The following is a 20,981-nucleotide window of genomic DNA, read 5'->3' on the forward strand; positions in this document are numbered from 1 at the left end:
GGTCTAGCCCTGTTTTGCTTTTTTCTTGGGGTTTTTTTTTCTCTTTTTCTTTTGGGTTTTTTTTGTTTATATATTTTTTTCTTTTTATTTCTTTTTTTAATGTTTAATCTCATTATGAGTTTGGAAGTCTTTTATATCTATGTTACTTAAAATTCATTTTATATATGCTGATGAACATTTTTCCAATCTCTTTGTACCAACTTTGTTATTGAGTTTATAATTTTGAAAAATTAATAAAAAGATTTAAAAAGAAAAAAAGAAAGATCAAACCCAGAGGAGATCAAAGTTGAGGTACAAGAATGGTCAGCTTTTGATTTCTCCACAATTGCAGACTGTGACTTCACATTTGACGATGAACAAGTTAATGCCTTATATCTAAAATATCATGATTTTCTAGCTGAAAATACTGTAATAGAATAGAATAGTACAGCACAGTAGAGGCCCTTCAGCCCACAATGTTGTGCCGACCCTCAAACCCTGCCTCCCATATAACACCTCACCTTAAATTCCTCCATATACCTGTCTAGTAGTCTCTTAAACTTCACTAGTGTATCTGCCTCCACCACTGACTCAGGCAGTGCATTCCACGCACCAACCACTCTCTGAGTAAAAAACCTTCCTCTAATATCCCCCTTGAACTTCCCACCCCTTACCTTAAAGCCATGTCCTCATGTATTGAGCAGTGGTGCCCTGGGGAAGAGGCGCTGGCTATCCACTCTATTCCTTTTAATATCTTGTACACCTCTATCATGTCTCCTCTCATCCTCTTTCTCTCCAAGAAGTAAAGCCCTAGCTCCCTTCATCTCTGATCATAATTCATACTCTCTAAACCAGGCAGCACATCCTATAGTGAGGCGACCAGAACAGGACACAGTACTCCAAATAATAGTTCGACAGTATAATGATTTCAAATTTTCCATGCAAGAAAAAATTAAATCCAAACTGATTTCAAACTTTGCTCAAATGGTGGCATTTGTACTTTAAAATGAACAGTTTTGCAACCTTGCACAGTTGATGGACACTGGGGGAACCTTTCTTGCGTCTAGTGCAGACTGTGAGTGAGGTTTTAGCCTAATGAATCAATTCTAAAACAAGCTGAGACATTTTCCCCATTATAAGATCCCATTTCTCACCAATTTAACTCACTCTGTGAGATATCAAGAAAAGGCTGGGAGCACAGATGCAGTCGGGGATCCACTGGGGGATCAGCTATTCTGGATTGGGTGTTGTGCAGAATTGATTAGAGAGCTTAAGGTAAAAGAACCCTTATGGGCAAATGATCATAATATGATTGAATTCACCCTGAAATTTCAGAAGAAGCTAAAGTCAGGTGTATCAATATTACAGTGGAGTAAAGGGAATTACAGAGGCATGAGAATGGAGTTGGCCAGAACTGATTGGAAAAGAACACTGGCAGAGATTATGGCAAAGCAGCAATGGCTGGAATTTCTGGAAGCAATTCGGAAGCACAGGATATATACATCCCAAAGAGGAAGAAGCATCCTAACAAGAGAAGTCAAAGCCAACATGAAAGCCAAAGAGCAGATATATAATACAGCAAAAATTAGAGGGAAGTTAAAACATTGGGAAGCTTTTAAAAACCAATAGAAGGCAATTAAAAAAGTCTTAAAAAGGGAAAAGTTGGAATGCAAAATTAAGCTAGCCAATAATATTAAAGAGGATACCAAAAATTTCTTCAGATACGTCAAGTGCAAAAGAGAGGTGAGAATGGATATCGGACCACTAGAAAACGATGCTGGAGAGATAATAATGGGGGACAACAAAATAAGTATTTTGCATCATTCTTCAGGTGGAAGACACTTGCAGTATGGCGGAAATTAACAGGTGTCAGGGGTCGTGAAGTGTGTAAAGTTACCATAACTAGAGAGAAGGGATGTACACCCCAGGGTTCTGAAAGATGTGGCTGAAGAGATTGTGGCACCATTAGTAATGATCTTTCAAGAATCACTAAATTCTGGAATGGACTGGAAAATTGCAACTGTCACTCCATTCTTCAAGAAGGAAGAGAGGCAGAAGAAAGTTAACTACAGGTCATTTAGTCTGACCTCAGTGGTTGGGAAGATGTTGGAGTCTTTTATTGAAGATGAAGTCTCAGGCTACGTAGTCATAGTCATACTTTATTGATCCCGGGGGAAATTGGTTTTCATTACAGTTGCACCATAAATAATAAATAGTAATAAAACCATAAATAGTTAAATAGTAATAGATTATGCCAGTAAATTATGAAATAAGTCCAGGACCAGTCTATTGGCTCAGGGTGTCTGACCCTCCAAGGGAGGAGTTGTAAAGTTTGATGGCCACAGGTAGGAATGACTTACTATGACGCTCTGTGTTGCATCTCCGTGGAATGAGTCTCTGGCAGAATGTACTCCTATGCCCACCCAGTACATTATGTAGTGGACGGGAGACATTGACCAAGATGGCATGCAACTTAGACAGCATCTGCTCACACCATGTGACAAAGTTTCCTACCGTAGCCCTGTACTCAGCCTCATCTCCCTTTCTGATGTATCCAACTATGGCAGAGTCATCCGAAAACTTCTGAAGATGACAAGACTCTGTGCAGTAGTTGAAGTCCGAGGTGTAAATGGTGAAGAGAAAGGGAGACAAGACAGTCCCCTGTGGAGCCCCAGTGCTGCTGATCACTCTGTCGGACACACAGTGTTGCAAGCACACATACTGTGGTCTGCCAGTCAGGTAATCAAGAATCCATGACGCCAGGGAAGCATCCACCTGCATCACTGTCAGCTTCTCCCCCAGCAGAGCAGGCAGATGGTGTTGAACGCACTGGAGAAGTCAAAAAACATGACCCTCACAGTGCTCGCTGGCTTGTCCAGGTGGGTGTAGACACGGTTCAGCAGGTAGACGATGGCATCCTCAACTCCTAGTCGGGGCTGGTAGGCGAACTTGGAGGCACATTATAAAATAGGCCATAGTCAGCATGGTTTCCTCAAGGGACAATCTTACCTGACAAATCTATTGGAAATCTTAAAAGAAGTAATAAGCAGGATAATCAGTTGATGTTGTGTACTTGGATTTTCAGAAGGCCTTTGATATAGTGCCACACCATGAGGCTGCTTAATAAGCATTGAGGTCATGGTGTTTCCATGCTGGAATTAGAACAGTGGCTGATTGGCAGGAGGCAAAGAGTGGGAATAAAGGGAGCCTTTTCTGGTTGGCTGCCAGCGATTAGTGGTGTTCCACAGCTGTCTGTGTTGGGACTGATTCTTTTTACATTATAAGTCAATGATTTGGATGATGGAATTGATGGCTTTGTTGCAAAGTTTGCAGGCGATATGATGATAGGTGAAGGGGCAGGTAGTTTTGAGGAAGTAGAGAGGCAACAGAAAGACAGATAAGGAGACCTGGGCAAAGAAATGGCAAATGGAATACAAGGTTGGGAAGTGTATGGTCATGTGCTGTGGTAGAAGAAATTAAAGGGTTGACTATTTTCTAAATGGAGAGATAATTCAAAAAACTGAGGTGCAAAGGGTCTTGGGAGTCCTTGTGCAGAATTCCCTAAAGGTTAATTTGCAGGTTGAGGAAGGCGAATGCAATGTGAGCATTCATTTCAGGAAGACAAGAATATAAAATCAAGGATGAAATGTTGAGCCTTTATAAAGCACTGATGAGGCCTCATTTGGAGTATTGTGAGCATTTTTGGGCCCCTTATCTTGGAGTGGATGTGTTGAAACTGGAGAGGATTCAAAGGAGGTTCACAAAAATGATTCCAGGATTGAATGGCTTGTCATATGAAGAGTGCTTGATGGTTCTGGGCCTGTATTCACTGGAATTCAGAATAATGAGGGGTGACCTCATTGAAACCTATTGAATGGTGAAAAACTTTGATAGAGTGGATGTGAAGAGAATGTTTCCTATGGTGAGAGAGTTTAAGACCAGAGAACACCACCTCACAATAGAGGGATGTCCTTTTAGAACAGATGAGGAGAAATTTCTTTAGCCAGAGAGTGCTGAATCTGTGGGATTCTTTGCTACAGGCAGCTGTGGAGGCAAAGTCTTTTTTTATATTTAAGGCAGAGGTTGATGGATTTTACGATTGGTCAGGTCATGAAAAGACAAGAAGAGAAGGCAGGAGACTGGGGCTGAGAAGAAAATTGGATCAGTCATGATGAAATGGCAGAGCAGATTCAATGGGTCAAATGGCCTGATTCTGTTCCTATATCTTATGGTCTAAACACCGAAACCAAACAATATCCTACCATGTGTGTGGAAACCTGCATTCCTAAACTACATAGATCTAAATCAACGTGTACTAGAATTTGTAGGTCAGTAGTGGCATCTCCCAGATAACATGGAATCCAGTTATAGCCCATTCACCAAACGTAGGACACATCTAATTTAGCTAACTGCCACTCAATCAGTCTATTGTCATTCAAAATGATAGAAGCATTATCAACAGTATAATCTGGAAGCACTTACTCATCAATCACCTGCCCCCTGATCTTTCTGAATTCTACAGAAGTGGTGAGAGAGACTGTCCTTAATCAAGGCAGCATTTGAATGACTGCAACACCAAGGTACCCCCCAAAAAAATGAGCATCAAAGGGAAAACTCTTCAATGCTTGGAGTTACACCTCTCAAAGAGTTGTGGTTTTGTAAGTCATTCCATCGAGCCCCTGGATACTAACACAGGTATTCATCAACACAGGGTCCTATACCCAACCACCTTCAGTTGCTTCATCAATTATATCCCTATCATGGTAAGATCAAAAATAAACATGTTGTTTTCTTTGTCCTTAATAAAAACAAACTTGGTGGGGGCTTACACAAAAACACTTCATTACTGAACACCTGTTCAACACCAAGCAGAGACATAGAAACATAGAAAACCTACAGCACAATAGAGGCCCTTCGGTGTACAAAGCTGTGCTGAACATGTACTTACTTTAGAAATTACCTAGGGTTACCCATAGCCCTCTATTTTTCTTAGCTCCATGTACCTATCCAGGAGTCTCTTAAAAGACTCTACTGTATCCGCTGGACCACCAGGTCACCAGCAAAGCCTCAGGTTTCAAGTGAACCACCCTCATTGCCCACTGGAAACTGAATTTCTTTTTATTCACACATAATAACATATCATCTCCTTTTGAAGAAAAAAAACACAATAATATGTCCTCATAAACCTACAAGGAACAATAATCCTTTCCAACAAAGATACCTACATTCTATAGCCAGTCCCATTTCTTTTTTTTCAAACTTTCAACTTCAAATGTAATGAGCAAATAGAGTCCCATATCCACTCAACAATTTTCAATCAGTCTCTGAGATGGTTTAATGATCCTTTTTGGTCTGCTATATGTTTCCACATGTGTATTGCTTGCACTTGGTGCATTAATGTTTGTGACTTAAACTCTGATGAACATGTTCATTTTTTACATCTGATGGATCCTTTGCTGTACTGAAAGGTGACATGTCATGGAAATATGTTGGAGCTTGTGGTTATAGATCCACACAGTTCCTTCTCAGAGGTGTCCCTTGATCCATCTGGATCTGGTAGGAATGCGGAGCAAATTCCCTTTGCACATATCCTTGCATGGACCATGTGACAGAATCGCGACCTGAGATTTGCACTTAATCTCCAAGTTTCAGGACTCATCGGTTTTTCGTAGTCTTGTCATGATAATGTTTCAGTTTTTCCTTTCCTTTCACTTTAGCTGATTTGACCTTGCGTGCTCCTTTCTGTGTCAACAGGTTTTCATGCACTGGAAGGTTAGAATGTAGGTGTCAGCCCATTAGCTCAAAAATTGTGGACCATTATCTAACATTACTTCACATGGAATTCCATGCTTTGCAAACACAGCTTTCAGGAAGGTGATGACTGCTTTGCTGGATGTTGATTGCAGCGTTGCAACCTGTGGGTAACTGGAAAAGTAGTTTGTTACAACAATATGACTCTTCCCATTACAATCAAACAAATCCACTCCAACTTTGAAGTACGGTCTGTCTGGTACAGGGAGTGATGTCAGCAGACTGTAGGCATATTTCACATGAATCAGAGGTCTGGCTGATGTCTTCATTCATTCTTGGCCAGTACATCACTTCACGAGCTCCTTGTTTACATTTTTCCACACCAAGATGCCCTTCATGTATCTTCTGGAGCAGTTTATGGTCTGTCTCCAATTCTAAGGCTCATCCATAAACGTATTGATAGAACCCTTCACATGCATATGTGCTGGCGAGAAGCTCTTTCTCAATCTGTGCACAGTTAGCTGTACTCTCTTTTCTCTAATCAGTAGCTGTGCCACTAGGTGCTGCCCCTTGAGCTTGAAGGTCAATATGCAGCCCCCTTTTTACTGGAATGCTCTCTGCAGTGTAGCCTGTCACTTTTAACTTCATTGGGTAAAGCTTTCTCTTTAAGTCTTGTAATCACTCATGGATAACATATTCACCTGGGCTCCAGTATCAAGCTTGAATGGAATTAGTGTTTCATTCACAGTCACTGGAACAATCCATTCTGTTTTACCAGCACCAGCAGTCTGTAGAGAATCCACGAAGACTTCTTCCATTTCTTCATCAACCATATGCACTTTTCTCTCGGTAGCGCCGGCTTGGCAGCACTTTGCAAAATAATTCTTCTTCCCACAACTATTGCAAGACTCGTTGTTAGAATGTGACTACCTCTACATTTGCTGCATTTGCTGTTTAAGCTTTCCTTTTTGCTTTGCTATTGCTTTGGGAAACATTTTGTGCACTGCTGTTTCATCAATTTGAATGCTGCTATAGATGTCCATAGCATCTTCGCCAATTACATGCAGAAAAATAGACGCTTTCAATTTTTTCATCGATCCCTCCTGTTCAACTAGCAATCAAATATATAGTGAATCACTGCTTGGAGCATTTCCAGCTTTCAGAAAGATTGCCACTAAACTGCATAGGTGCTGGGGGACTTAGGTTATCCATGACGGAAACGCTCAGCCTCTCACCTCAATTTCTTGGTGAATTTGATGAAATTTGGGACACGACGTGCTCTCTCGCCTCGCTGGCCAGCTTCTCTCCGTCCTAACCTCACTTGCTGCTCACACCTTTTGTACAAATGCAGTCTCTTTCTCAGTTACGCATGGAATTAATTATTCTCCGTGTTTAGACCTCACGCAGACTTCTGACACCATGCTATGATTGTTCTTAATAAAGACAAATTTGGCATGGGTTTACACTGGAACATTTTAGTACTGAGCTCCTGTTCAACATTGAGCACCTAGGACCAGGTTACCATCAAAGCTTCTGCTTCCAGGTGAACCACCGGAATTGCCCCTTGGGAACTGAAGTTCTTTATTATGCACACATAATACTACAGATGTTTGCTCATGACTGTACAAAGCTGAATTCTAATTGCATCTCCTCAGAAAATGAAACAGTCCATGCCTGTATATAGCAACATCCAGATTATATTCAGGCATGGCTTAAGGTAGCTAATACCTTATTTGTACCAAAAATGTGACAGAATCTAACCACCTACCCCCAGGTTCAATGTCATTAGTATCGCTAAATCCCTCATCATCAATAACCTAGGGGACACCCATTAACTAGCAACACAAGTAGATTAGCTACTTAAATACAACAGCTACAATATCAGATCAAAAGCTGGGTATCCTGTGATGGGTGACTTGAAAGGTCTTCTACAGGGCACATGATGAAATAATTTTGATTTATATGGATATGGAGAAATGCAGTGCCAATAACTTCATTAATAGCATCCTATCAAAGTTGCCAGCTTGAGAGGCACCCCAGTAACTAGTCTAAATACTGAATCCCTCCACCTCAGTGCACAGTAGCTATAATGTGTACCATTTGTAAAATGCACTGCAGTTACACACCCAGGCTACTCCGACACAATGTCCCAAATCTACAATCTCTACCATGAAGAAAGTTTGACAGAAAGTGCATGGGTGTCTGTAGTTCTCTTCTAAGTTACACACATACTTCTTTGAAATAAAACATAGTTCCTCCAGAATTGGAGGGGTCTAAGTCCAGATCTAAACCAGGCTCTGAAGATCAGCTAAGGATGGCAATAAATGCTGGCCTTGTCAGTAATGTCCAGGTCCCAAAATTTTATATTAAGTATCAAGAAATTATTTTTTTACTGACTAAAGTACTACTACAAAGTTTGAATCATATTTTCAGAAAGTCCCTTGGAAGTATGAAGCAACAAATTTCAAGTATAATGGAAAATAAGATCCCAGCCACATTGGACACTCCCTCTCCTCCTCCCTCCCATCAAGCAGAAGATACAAAAGCCTGAATGTGCATACTACCAGGCTCAAGGACAGTTTCTATCCTGCTGTTTTAAGACTATTGAATGGTCCCTTAATATGATAAGATTGTGAGGACAAGATGGTCTCTAGACCTCACAACCTACCGCATTCTGGCTTTGTACCTTATTATCTCAAGCAACACACATAAAAGTTGCTGGTGAATGCAGCAGGCCAGGCAGCATCTCTAGGAAGAGGTGCAGTCGACGTTTCAGGCTGAGACCCTTCGTCAGGACTAACAGAAGGGTCTCAGCCTGAAACGTCGACTGCACCTCTTCCTAGAGATGCTGCCTGGCCTGCTGCATTCACCAGCAACTTTTATGTGTGTTGCTTGAATTTCCAGCATCTGCAGAATTCCTGTTGTTTTTGTGCCTTATTATCTACCTGCACTGCTTGTTATCTATAATCAAAACACTTCATTCTGCATTCTGTTATCGCTTTACCGTTCATTGTTGTAATGAAATGATCAAATGGATGGTGAGCAAGACAATTTTTTTCCTTTTTATCTTAATACATTTGACAATGATTATCCAATTTACCAACATAAATTGGAAATTGTTGCTGTTGCATATGAATGGACATCTTGACAAATTCCAGTATTTCAAAAAAGCTTGCCTCACAATACAGCTCTCCCTCAAGCCTCCCACCAACATATTACAGTTTAATTGCAACCACTAATATGGCAACCTTGACAACCACTCATTCACTTGACCTTGCCATTGACCACTTCACTAGCAACGACTACAAGCTTCTCACATGTATTCTGTTCCGTGGAAATTCCAAGCTAATCTCTTATACCTCAACTTCCCTTTCTCAATTATTCTCCTGGGCCTAATGCAGAAAATTTGCAATGGCCTCTGCACAACACCAATTTCTAGATTAGTGCATTGAAAGATATACAAGACTGACACCAAGTAATTTATTGATACTGTACCTGGTTCTCGGTAACTTGTTTCTCAAATATGTTCTTCTCCTTTGTAATATTATCAATTATGCAATTTACCTAGCAAGAAACCAAACAAACATTGATTTTGGCACACTACAAAGAGGATAGCCATATTTAAATAAAGATAATACATGAATGATCTATAAAGCAAAGCCACATTTACAATTTATAATTTACCAATAGATGCCATTTGATTTACCTTACTTATCCATACTTCTTCATTTGCCTTATTGACTTGAAAGGGTAATTTTGACAGTATCATCTTATTTGGCATAGAGAATTGGATATTTAACTAGTCTCAGAAAAACCCGTGTATTTTAATTTGGTCATAATATTTTGTGCTTTGGGAAGGGAGGTAAGTTGGAGGGTTATAGGCCATGAAGTCTTAATTTCATAGATTGTACAATTTTTCTTTGAAGTTTCCTGTTCTGTGAACCTGAACAATAAGGCCTGGTTGCTGGCCAAACAAGAAAAAAAAATCAAGAGAATGTAACTATCTCAGGGCCGATGGGTTTATTGCATGTAGGAGTAAGGATCAGCAGGCGGGTGAAGCTAGATGTAATCATAGAGGAAGAAAAGACTAAATGGGACAAAATTAGGGCAATATTGTGGGGAGGGGACGAATCAGAGACTAACAGATTAGCAGAGAAGTGGGAGCGGCAGAGAATGGAGGGAGACACATGATTCAATGATTTGCAGTGTAGGGAATTGGGAAGACAAAGCAGAGGGAGTTTTGTAAAGGTGGGGGCAGAGCAAAGGGATGTATTTTTGGAAACTTTTTGGGACTATGAGGAACTACGCCCACTCCACTTAGTCCACAAGGTGAGTTTCAAAATGTACTTGTACCTCCTTTTATCTGTTGAATTTTTCAATGTTTGGGAAACCAGGGCAATCCTAGTTAAAATACCTAACTATTTTATTGGAGACATGGAAATTTACAGCTTTCAATGACTGACACACCTCCAAGGATTGGATTGGCTGCCCACCCTATGTCATTCTGCTGAAATCAAAAATGGTTGAGTTCAAGTCAGGCAAGGTTTATACTTCAGATTATTCAGCAAACCAAAACTCGCCTATTTAGAGGAGTAAAATCTCAATTGCTTACACTTCAACGAAACAGTTATATTTTTGGGATGGCAGGCTGTTACAAGCTGGATGTTTCTAGTCTCTTAGCTATTTACAACATACATTAATGGCTTTAATGAGAAGTGAGAATATAACATGTCCATGTTTTCTGATAATATGAAGGTACATTGGAGTGTCAGCAAGAGCAGATTGCAAAGGGACTTCAGATGACAGGATGAATGTAAAATAAGGCAGAAATGGAATATAATTTGTGAAAATGTACAGGAAGAAAATAGAAAAATAAAACTTATTTCAGAGAGAAATGCTTAAGTTTAGGGTACAGAGGGATCTTGATATTACAGTTCCTGAGACATAGTAAGTGATAATTAAGAAAGCAACTACTATATTAGTCTTCACTGCAATGGGGTTGGAGTGCAAAAGGAATATGTACTATGATTGTTCAGAGCTTTGTTGAGACTTCATTTGAAATACAATGTTTGCTGTTGAAATTGTTTGTAAAGACGGTAATACTTCCCTTGGACTCACTATATTAATTTCTCAAATGAAGAGACTCAGTAAAGTTTTTAGAAATATTGGCCTAAAGTAACTAGAATTTTAAAAAAACAAGATTTTATTTCACTGTACATACATAACTCTGAGAGGGATTATCTGAGTACTTTCTGTTACCTCTAGTCTGTGGATAATTTTCTCAAGAGAAAAAGACTGGCCACTTAGAATTGAGATGAGGAGAAATTTCTTTTCTCAAGGCATGTAAATCTTTGGAACCCTCCACTTCAAAGTTATAGATGCTCAGTCAGTGGATATAGTCAAAAGCCTATGAATATTCAAAAAACTGCAGAGTTTGATCTTATTGAAGAGCAGAGTAGGCTCAAGGTGTCACATCATTTTAAAATGGAGAAACCTGTTCTACTTAGAACTCGCAAAGCAAAATTTCTTTTCATTTAGTTACTTTTCTTGGCAATAATATAAAAAATAATAATTAAAATATTTTTCACAATCTTGGCAAATTATAACATCTCTATTAACAACATCTACCACTATAAGGACTTGTTTTCCCTTTTCTGCTCTTGACTTCTGTTTTATACCTGGTCCATTTGGGTTTCTTTTTCTTGTTTAATGCGTTCACATTCATTAACTGAAGTCTTTACGTTCTCTTTCAGATTTGCAATTTCAGACTCAAGAAGCTTCTGTTGCGTTATTGTCTTTTTCTCCACAGTTTCAAATTTCTGCTGTATCCTCTTATACTCCACTCTTAGAACTTCTCTATGTCAGAATAAAAAAAGAAATACAAAAGATCATAATATATAGGTAAATAATAAAACTGCATTGCTTCAAATTCTACCGGTAGATTTATTGTAGCATGCTTACAGATAAGGTAAGGCATCCTTCAACAACAGCTACTAAATCAACAAATAAATCTGCGCTCCTTAGCAGTTGAATGCAAGGCTTTCCTCACAAAATGTCATACCCTAGTATCTCCTATTATCGCCAGATTGCCTCTGTGTGTTCCAACACCTCCAGCCAAGATGTATTGCATTCTTCCAATGTCATCTCTAATTAATGCTGTTACTTTCTCCTTTGACAAAAAATGTGTTTGAATATTCAAAGTTATCTGATCAGCTGAAACAACTCTTACTGTAAATATGAAATTCCATAAAGTTGCTTGTCTACATCCAAAGTATTGAAGTAAAATATGTAATTATAACATTTAATCATTTCCAGTTAAATCTCTGATTAAAGAGTATAAAACCTCAATACACTTTAAGCTTAGTGAAATTCCCCAGAAATGCTAACAATTTCTGCCTCCAGCAGATGCCGATTGAACCGTTGAGTTCCTCCAGTGGATTGTGTTGTTTCATACTTCCACCGCCTTTGGTCAAAAATATTTCCCATCTTCTCTAATGCTCTGGATTTGATTGGCAGGTCGTGTCCCTGTGTTCTCAATTCCCACCACTGGAAAAAGTGGTTATGTAATTCTTCCTCATCCTTGGGAGCTCAGGAACAGTACTGTGAACTTTTATTACACTCATTTCAAGCATTTTTTTTTTATCCCTGCAGTTAAAACAATCAGATCCTGAAGAAGTATATTTTAATCATTTTGCTATTAATGTATTCTTGCATATATTGACTTCATACATACCGCCATCCCTCTTACCTATAATTCATACTTAATAAACTAAAATAGAGCCTATGTATTCAATGCTCATATCTTAAAATTCTCCACATGGCCCCCATCTCTTTTTATCTGTACTTTCATCCATCCCCATAACTCTCCATATATCTGAGGTCCTCCAGTGTCTGTCCTCTTGAGAATCCCAGAACTTAATCTCTCCATCTTTGTCAGCAATGTTACAAAGGCTGAGCCATCTGAATTTCTTTACCTTTCTCTCAAAGCTTAGTAAGAAATTGTGCTCAATAATTATCCTGTAAATAGCCTTACAACATTATGTATCAGTGAATACACTATAGAAATTTAATTTGCCATTGGTGCTGATTTACTTTCCTAGAATGTCATATATATTCCCTTTAGCACATTCTATGACGATCATATACACTATTTCTTTACCTTTATTTGCTATTTCCATGCCTAGTTTTTAAAAAGCCTGTTATTCAAAACTATCATTTTCTTTCTAAATAACTTTAAAAACATTATGTTAAACTTGATATCACTTGTAAGTTTAATTTCATATTTCTTTTGTATTCTTTTGCTGTTTCATTCTTAATTCCCTGGATTTACAATTTTTTTGCACTTTAAAATATATTCCATTGAATTTTGTTTTCTCATCTTATTTTGTCTGGTACAGATAGTATGTAATTAGAACTTCAGAATACAGCAATTCAGATTAAGATCATGATGATATATCAGACTAATTTACTACCCACAGTTGTTTTTTTAATTCTTGTTTTTCATTCAATGCACACCGTAGATCAGCTGAAATACGCGCTCTGGCTGCATCCAGTAAAAGTTCCTGCTCATGCAACTTTTCCTTCATTCTTTCTTGTTCATCCTTTTATAAGAAGAAACAAAGAAAATTTACTGATTCGTAACATGTCGATTTAAATTTGTTGAGTCATAATATTCAACAATACTAGCTTTAATTATAATAGAGAAAAGAATGGAAGGCAGAATTTTTACATACTAATCAAGTTTTTAGTTTACAAATAAATTATAGTCAAATTTAGAAATATATAAAATCTTGTGGTAAATCAGATCAAACTAAAAATATTTTAATCCTGTATGAGCCCTCTGCAGTTTTCATGAGATCAACACACTTACCTTCCATACTTCCATACTCCATGACATCGGTTGGCAGGACCACACCATTCATTCTGCCTTTACCTGTCTGATTGTGGACAGAACAACTCTACAAATTAACCTAACTTCATCACTTCTGAAATCCCATGAGGATAATAGGACCACACCTGTTAAGCAATGAAACACTGTCCTTTGCAATATTGTCCTTAGATTTCACCTATGTTAATAGCAGATTATATTTTTCTTGACTTATACAGCACTAGGAGATTCGATGCATGTTTGTTCGACATTATTGGATGAGTTACATTTTCCCTGGCTAAATATTAGGAGTATAACAATATTTTTCTGTCATATAAATCAACCATGTAGCCTCACCATCATGTTAAACCCTTTGTTCTTCATTGTAATCTGAACTAAACCGATTTAAAACACAGGTTTGCTTCTGACTGCCTACTTCCTCCTGTATGATAATTACTTGGCTCCATTCATAACAACGTCATCACCAAACATGATTACCCTAATACACTCTAATAACTGAGACCTGTGCTTTCAGCACTCATTCAAGATTCAAAGATTCAAAAAACTTTATTGTCATTCTAACCGTACATCAGCTCTGCAGGGCAGAATGAGACAGCGTTTCTCAGGAGCAGTGCAATCATAACATAACAAACACAACACTAAATAATAAACATAACAATAAATAGTAAAACACAACAGCCACATGTCAGTTAAAATCAAGTTGTAAGTGTCCAGTGTAAGTTAAAAGTGTCCAAAGCAGAGTCAGGTAGAGCAGCTATTTAGCAGTCTGACTGCCTGTGGGAGGAAGCTGTTTAGTAGCCTTGTGGTTTTAGTTTTGATGCTCCTGTAACGTTTGCCTGATGGCAGAAGAACGAACAGTTCATGGAGAGGGAGTGAGGGGTCTTTAATGATGTACCGTGTCTTCTGGAGGCATCAACTCTGAAAGAGGCAAACAACAGGAATTCTGCAGATGCTAGTCCTGACGAAGGGTCTCGGCCTGAAACGTCGACTGCACCTCTTCCTAGAGATACTGCCTGGCCTGCTGCGTTCACCAGCAACTTTTATGTGTGTAACTTTGAAAGAGGTCTTAGACAGAAGGTAGGGAGACCCCAATAACCTTCTCTGTTCCCCTAACCACCCTCTGCAAGGCTTTTTTGTCGACAGCACTGCAGCTGGAGCACCAGGTTGTGATGCGAAAGGTCAGCACGCTCTCAACCACGCCTCTGTAGAATGTAGTTACGATGTTAGTGGGGAGTGATGCTTGTTTAAGCTTCCTCAGAATGTGCAATCTCTGCTGGGCCCGTTTCACAATCCCAGTGGTGTTCCTGGACCAGGTGAGATTGTCCGAGATCTGCACCCCAAGGAACTTGATGTTTTCCACTCTCTCCACTGTGGAGCCACTGATGCTGAGGGGTGTGTGCTCAGGCTGAGACCGTCTGAAATCGACGATCATCTCCTTGGTTTCGGTGACATTAAGCATCAAGTTGTTATCCCTGCACCAGCTCTCTAGGTGTTTGACCTCCTCCCTGTACATAGTTTCATCATTTTTGCTGATGAGCCCCACCACTGTGGTATCATCTGCAAATTTAATGATCAGGTTCTCCTTGAATCTGGCTGCACAGTCATGTGTTAGCAGTGTAAACAGCAATGGGCTAAGCACACAGCCTTGTGGGGATCCAGTGCTCAGTGTGATGGAGTCAGAGATGTTCCTGCCAACATGGACTGACTGTGGTCTCTCTGTCAAGAAATCCAGAAACAACTTATGCCCTACATCTGGATCATTCTCCTATGAAATAGACAATAGGCAATAGACAATAAGGGCAGGAGTAGGCCATTCGGCCCTTCGAGCCAGCACCACCATTCACTGTGATCATGGCTGATCATCCACAATCAGTACCCTGTTCCAGCCTTCTCCCCATATCCCTTGACTCTGCTATCTTTAAGAGCTCTATCTAACTCTTTCTTGAAAGAATCCAGAGAATTGGCCTCCACTGCCTTCTTAGGCAGAGCATTCCACAGATCCACAATCCTCTGTGTGAAAAAGTTTTTCCTCAACTCTGTTCTAAATGGTCTACTCCTTATTCTTAAACTGTGGCCTCTGGTTCTGGACTCCCCCAACATCGGGAACATGTTTCCTGCCTCTAGCGTGTCCAATCCCTTAATAATCTTATATGTTTCAATCAGATCCCCTCTCAACCTTCTAAATTCCAGGGTATACAGTCACTCCAATCTTTCAACATATTACATTCCCGCCATCCCTGGAATTAACCCAGTGAACCTACGCTGTACTCGCTCCATAGCAAGAATATCCTTCCTCAAACTTGGAGACCAAAACTGCACACTCCAGGTGGGGTCTCACCAGGGCCTTGTACAAATGCAGAAGGACCTCTTTGCTCCTATACTCAACTTCCCTTGTTATGAAGGACAACATGCCATTAGCTTTCTTCACTGCCTGCTGTACCTGTATGCTTATTTTCAGTGACTGATGAACAAGGCCACCCAGATCTCATTGTACTTCCCCTTTTCCTAACTTGACACCATTCAGATAGTAATCTGCCTTCCTGCTCTTGCCACCAAAGTGGATAACCTCACATTTATCCACATTAAACTGCATCTGCCATGCATCTGCCCACTCACCCAACCTGTCCAAATCACCCTGTATTCCTATAACATCCTGTTATCCATAATGTCCCAACACACTTTAAAATTTTTATCATAAACACAAGAGATTCTGCCGATGCTGGAAATTTTGAACACATACAAAATACTGGACAAATTCAGCAAGTCAGGCACATCAATGGAGGGAAATTTGTCATTTCAGGCCAATCCCTTCATCAGGAGTGGAACGAAGCCACAACCCAGAATAAAGCGGTAGGGGAGGGGAAGGAGTACAATCTGGCAGGTGATTAGTGAGGTGAGCTGGGAGTAAGTATGAAGTAAGAACTGGGAAGTGACTGTTGGAAGAGGTAAGGAGCTAAAGAAGAAGAAGGAATCTACCGGAGAGGACCTAGGACCATAGAAGAAAGGGAAAGACAAGGGGAAACAGAGAGAGATGAAGAACAGGAGAGGAGAAGGGGTGAAAACGTAACTAGAATAAGGAATGGAAGGGGGAGGGGGAGTAATTACCAAATGTTAGAGACATCAATGCTCATGCCATCAGGTTGGAGGCCACCTATATGGAATATGGGATGTTGCTCCTCCAACCTGAGTTCAGCCTCAACGTGACATTAGAGGAGTCCATGGACAGACATGTCAGAATGGGAATAGGAAGTCAATTGAAATGGGTACTAGAAACATAGAAATGTAGAAAATATATGCAGGAGTAGGCCATTTGGCCCTTCGAGCCTGCACCCCCATTCAGTATGATCATGGCTGATCATCCAACTCAGAACCCTGTACCTGCCTTCTCTCCATACCCCCTGATCCCTTTAGCCACAAGGGCCATATCTAACTCCCTCTGAAATATAGCCAATGAACTGGCCTCAACTGTTTCCTGTGACAGAGAATTCCACAGATTCACCACTCTCTGTGTGAAGAGGTTTTTCCTCATCTCGGTCCTAAAAGGCTTTCCCTTTATCCTCAAACTGTGACCCCTCGTTCTGGACTTCCTCAACAGCGGGAACAATCTTCTTACATCTAGCCTGTCCAATCCCTTCAGAATTTTATACGTTTCAATAAGATCCCCCCTCAATCTTCTAAATTCCAGAGAGTATAAGCCTAGTTGATCCAGTCTTTCATCATATGAAAGTCCTGCCATCCCAGGAATCAATCTGGTGAACCTTCTCTGTACTCCCTCTCTGGCAAGAATGTCTTTCCTCAGATTAGAGGACCAAAACTGCACACAATACTCCAGGTGTGGTCTCACCAAGGCCTTGTACAAGTGCAGTAGTACCTCCCTGCTCCTGTACTCGAATCCTCTTGCTATGAATGCCAGCATACCATTCGCCTTTTTCACCGCCTGCTGTACCTGCATGCCCACTTTCAATGACTGGTGTACAATGACACCCAGGTCTCATTGCACTTCCCCTTTTCCTAATCGGCCACCATTCAGATAATAATGTTTTCCTGTCCTTACCACCAAAGTGGATAACCTCACATTTATCCACATTAAATTGCATCTGCCATGAATTTGCCCACTCACCTAACCTATCCAAGTCACCCTGCATCCTCTTAGCATCTTCCTCACAGCTAACACTGCCGCCCAGCTTCGCGTCATCCGCAAACTTGGAGATGCTGCATTTAATTCCCTCGTCTGAGTCATTAATATATATTGTAAACAACTGGGGTCCCAGCACTGAGCCTTGTGGTACCCCACTAGTTACTGCCTGCCATTTTGAAAAGGTCCCGTTTATTCCCACTCTTTGCTTCCTGTCTGCCAACCAATTCTCTATCCACATCAATACAATACCCCCAATACCGTGTGCTTTAAGTTTACACACTAATCTCCTGTGTGGGACCTTGTCAAAAGCCTTTTGAAAATTCAAATATACCACATCCACTGGTTCTCCCCTATCAACTCTACTAGTTACATCCTCAAAAAATTCTATGAGATTCGTCAGACGTGATTTTCCTTTCACAAATCCATGCTGACTTTGTCCGATGATTTCACCGCTTTCCAAATGTGCTGTTATCACATCTTTGATAACTGACTCTAGCATTTTCCCCACCACTGATGTCAGGTTTACTGGTCTATAATTCCCCTTCCCCTTCCCCACCTTCTTATTCTGGCTTCTAACCCCCTTACTTTTCTGTCCTGATGAAGGGTCTTGGCCTGAAACATGAACTGTTTATACCCCTCCGTAGATGCTGCCTGACATGGCAAGTTCTTCCAGTATTTTGTGTGTTGCTCAAATGTTCCATCAAATGTACAAGTTTCTATGCTATTGTAAATACTCTTAAACTCCTGTACTTCTTCCCCTTCCTTAAAACTCAAATGACTTAAAATAAGAACAAAAGAAACCTGGATGATATTCATTAAACCCAATCTATATTATATACATATACCTCTTGTACCTTTTAAAGTGGCCACTGAGTGTATGATCATGATCTTCTGCTGCTGTAGCCCATCCACTTCAAGGTTCAATAAGTTGTACGTTCAGAGATGCTCTTCCGTGCACCACTATTATAACACATGGTTATTTGAGGTACTGTCACCTTTCTGCCAGCCTGAACCAGTTTGGCCATTCTCTTCTGACTGCTCTCAATAACAAGGTTCTTCTGCCCTCAGAACTGCCACTCACTGGATCTTTTTTTGTTTTCGCACCATTCTCTGTAAACTCTAGAGCGGGGGGGGGGTCCCCAACCTTTTTTGCACTGTGGACTAGTTTAGTGTTGACAATATTCTTGTGGACCGGCCGACCCGGTGGTGGGGGAGGGGGGTGGAGGTAGAGTAGCAGTGAAATTCGTTGTGTTTACCCCGAGAAAGACTACAATGAACATGAAGCCTTGCGCGGGCACCAGCGCGCATGCGCAACCTGCGTAGACGTGCGCCTGCCGATTTTTTTCCCTGCAAATAGTTTTTGGCGATTCTGTTCGGAAGGGTGTTAATCACGACCGGAATATAGGTGATAAGTGGCTAATACACTCAATTTCGTTTCTAAAAGGGGTTATCGAACAAATTTAATATTAAACACACAGCGCATATTTTCCTCGCATGAATATAGTGATAAGTCAATTACCAGGGGAGGACAGGGGAGCTTGAAGTAAGTGTTGAACGAACTTCCAGTAGAAGTGGCAGAGGCAGGTTTGATATTATCATTTAAAGAAAATTTGGACAGGTGTATGGACAGGAAAGGAATGGAGGGTTATGGGCTGAGTGCAGGTCAGTGGGACTAGGTGAGAGTAGCGTTCGGCATGGACTAGAAGGGCAGAGATGGCCTCTTTCCGTGCTGTAATTGTTATATGGTTATATAAGTCAATAGCATCATAACATTTCAAGTAATGTTTGGATATTAAACACACAGCGCATATTTTCCCCGTATGAACATATAAAATCATTGCAACACACCAATATCGCTGAATCAGTGGGAGCCCTGGGCTTGTTTCCCTGCAACAACACGGTCCCGTCGAGAGGTGGTGGGAGACAGCGATACTCGAAGGGGGTCCCTTATGTCCAGTCTATTCCACAATTTAGTTTTCATTGCATTCATTGCAGAAAACTCCGCTTCGCAGAAATATGTTGGAAGCAATGTTTTCGGTGCTTTCGTGGCCATCTCAGGAAATTCAGCCTTGACTTTGATCCAGAATGCCGGCAGAGATGTTATGTCAAACATACTTTTCAGCCTGCCGTCATTTGCAAGCTCGAGGAGTTGATCTCCTTCCCGCGCTGACATGGATGATGCGTGGATAATGACCTCACATGCGTAATGGCTCAACAGTGGGCGTGACAAGGAATGAGGAAAGGTGCAGCTGACTCATATGGCCAAATCATATCGTTTCCTCACGGCCCGGTAGCACATGCTTTGTGGCCTGGTACCGGTCCGCGGCCCGGTGGTTGGGGACCGCTGCTCTAGAGAATGTTGTGCATGAAAATCCCAGGAGATCAGCAGTTTCTGAGATACTTAAACAACCAACAATCATACCACAGTCAAAGTCACTAAGATCACATTTCTTCCTCATTCTGATGTTTGTTCTGATCACCAAATGAATCTCTTGACCATGTCCGCATGCTTTTCTGCATTGAGTTGCTGTCACATGATTGGCTAATTACTGTAGATTTTTACATTAACATGTCAGCATGTGGGTGCACCTAATAAAGTGGCTACTGAATGGATATTGCTGTTAAATTTTGTCTTTTATGCCTAAATTATTGTAAAAAGTCATTATAAGGTGTCTTATCACATTATGAAAACTTGTATACCCTACTTTTACTGGAAATACATTTATCTATATAACCTCCAAGAATTTTTATTTAATTGTACTTCTCAAATTTCAGATTAAAATATTTCTCATAATATACGAACAAATTTAAAGAAAAAAGTCAGCACAGAGGAGTAATGATTCAACAGTAAAATCTCTGCTTCTACAGTCTCTAACCTTTAAAGATGATTGATGCTCTCTTAAAAGCTTAGCATTCTCCACAGATAAAGAGCGCAAAGTGCCACTCAGTTCAGTACACTGTGCATCTAGCTGGTCATTTAAAGCCTGTGATAATAAACATAAAATGCTATTACACACCAATTCATATCAATTGTACTTAATGTGTTTAAACATACCAAGTAGAAAACACAGATGTGGAAAACAAAAATATTTCCTTTGTGAAAGCCATTCTAACCTGTAATTTCTGTACTACATCCTTCAGTGATGCAATCTCACTTTGAAGATTGACATTCTCTTCCTGTTGGTTCTTTAACATCAGTTGCATTTTCTGAAGAGATACATGTAA

At 40.3% G+C, this 20,981-nt stretch overlaps 1 protein-coding gene across 6 annotated transcripts in view; it reads right to left on the reverse strand.

Annotated features, from left to right (window-relative positions):
* The window catches only part of LOC134345318 (coiled-coil domain-containing protein 150-like), a 153,773-nt gene that overhangs the window by 96,887 nt on the left and 35,905 nt on the right, over positions 1-20,981 (reverse strand). For 5 of the 6 annotated variants that reach the window (XR_010017655.1, XM_063045791.1, XM_063045790.1 and 2 more), the window contains exons 8-12: positions 20,871-20,963; positions 20,633-20,740; positions 13,207-13,331; positions 11,409-11,586; positions 9,226-9,294 (exon numbers count right to left, since the gene is read on the reverse strand). Coding sequence is in view for 5 of the 6 variants with exons in the window: in XM_063045791.1 (XP_062901861.1) it covers positions 9,226-9,294; positions 11,409-11,586; positions 13,207-13,331; positions 20,633-20,740; positions 20,871-20,963 (573 nt within the window). In the remaining variant the exon portion in view is untranslated. The remainder of the gene's footprint in view (positions 1-9,225; positions 9,295-11,408; positions 11,587-13,206; positions 13,332-20,632; positions 20,741-20,870; positions 20,964-20,981) is intronic. The other variant, XM_063045792.1, reaches the window with a different exon arrangement.

Source organism: Mobula hypostoma, chromosome 4, assembly GCF_963921235.1.
Source record: "Mobula hypostoma chromosome 4, sMobHyp1.1, whole genome shotgun sequence".
Classification (NCBI taxonomy): Eukaryota; Metazoa; Chordata; class Chondrichthyes; order Myliobatiformes; family Myliobatidae; genus Mobula; species Mobula hypostoma.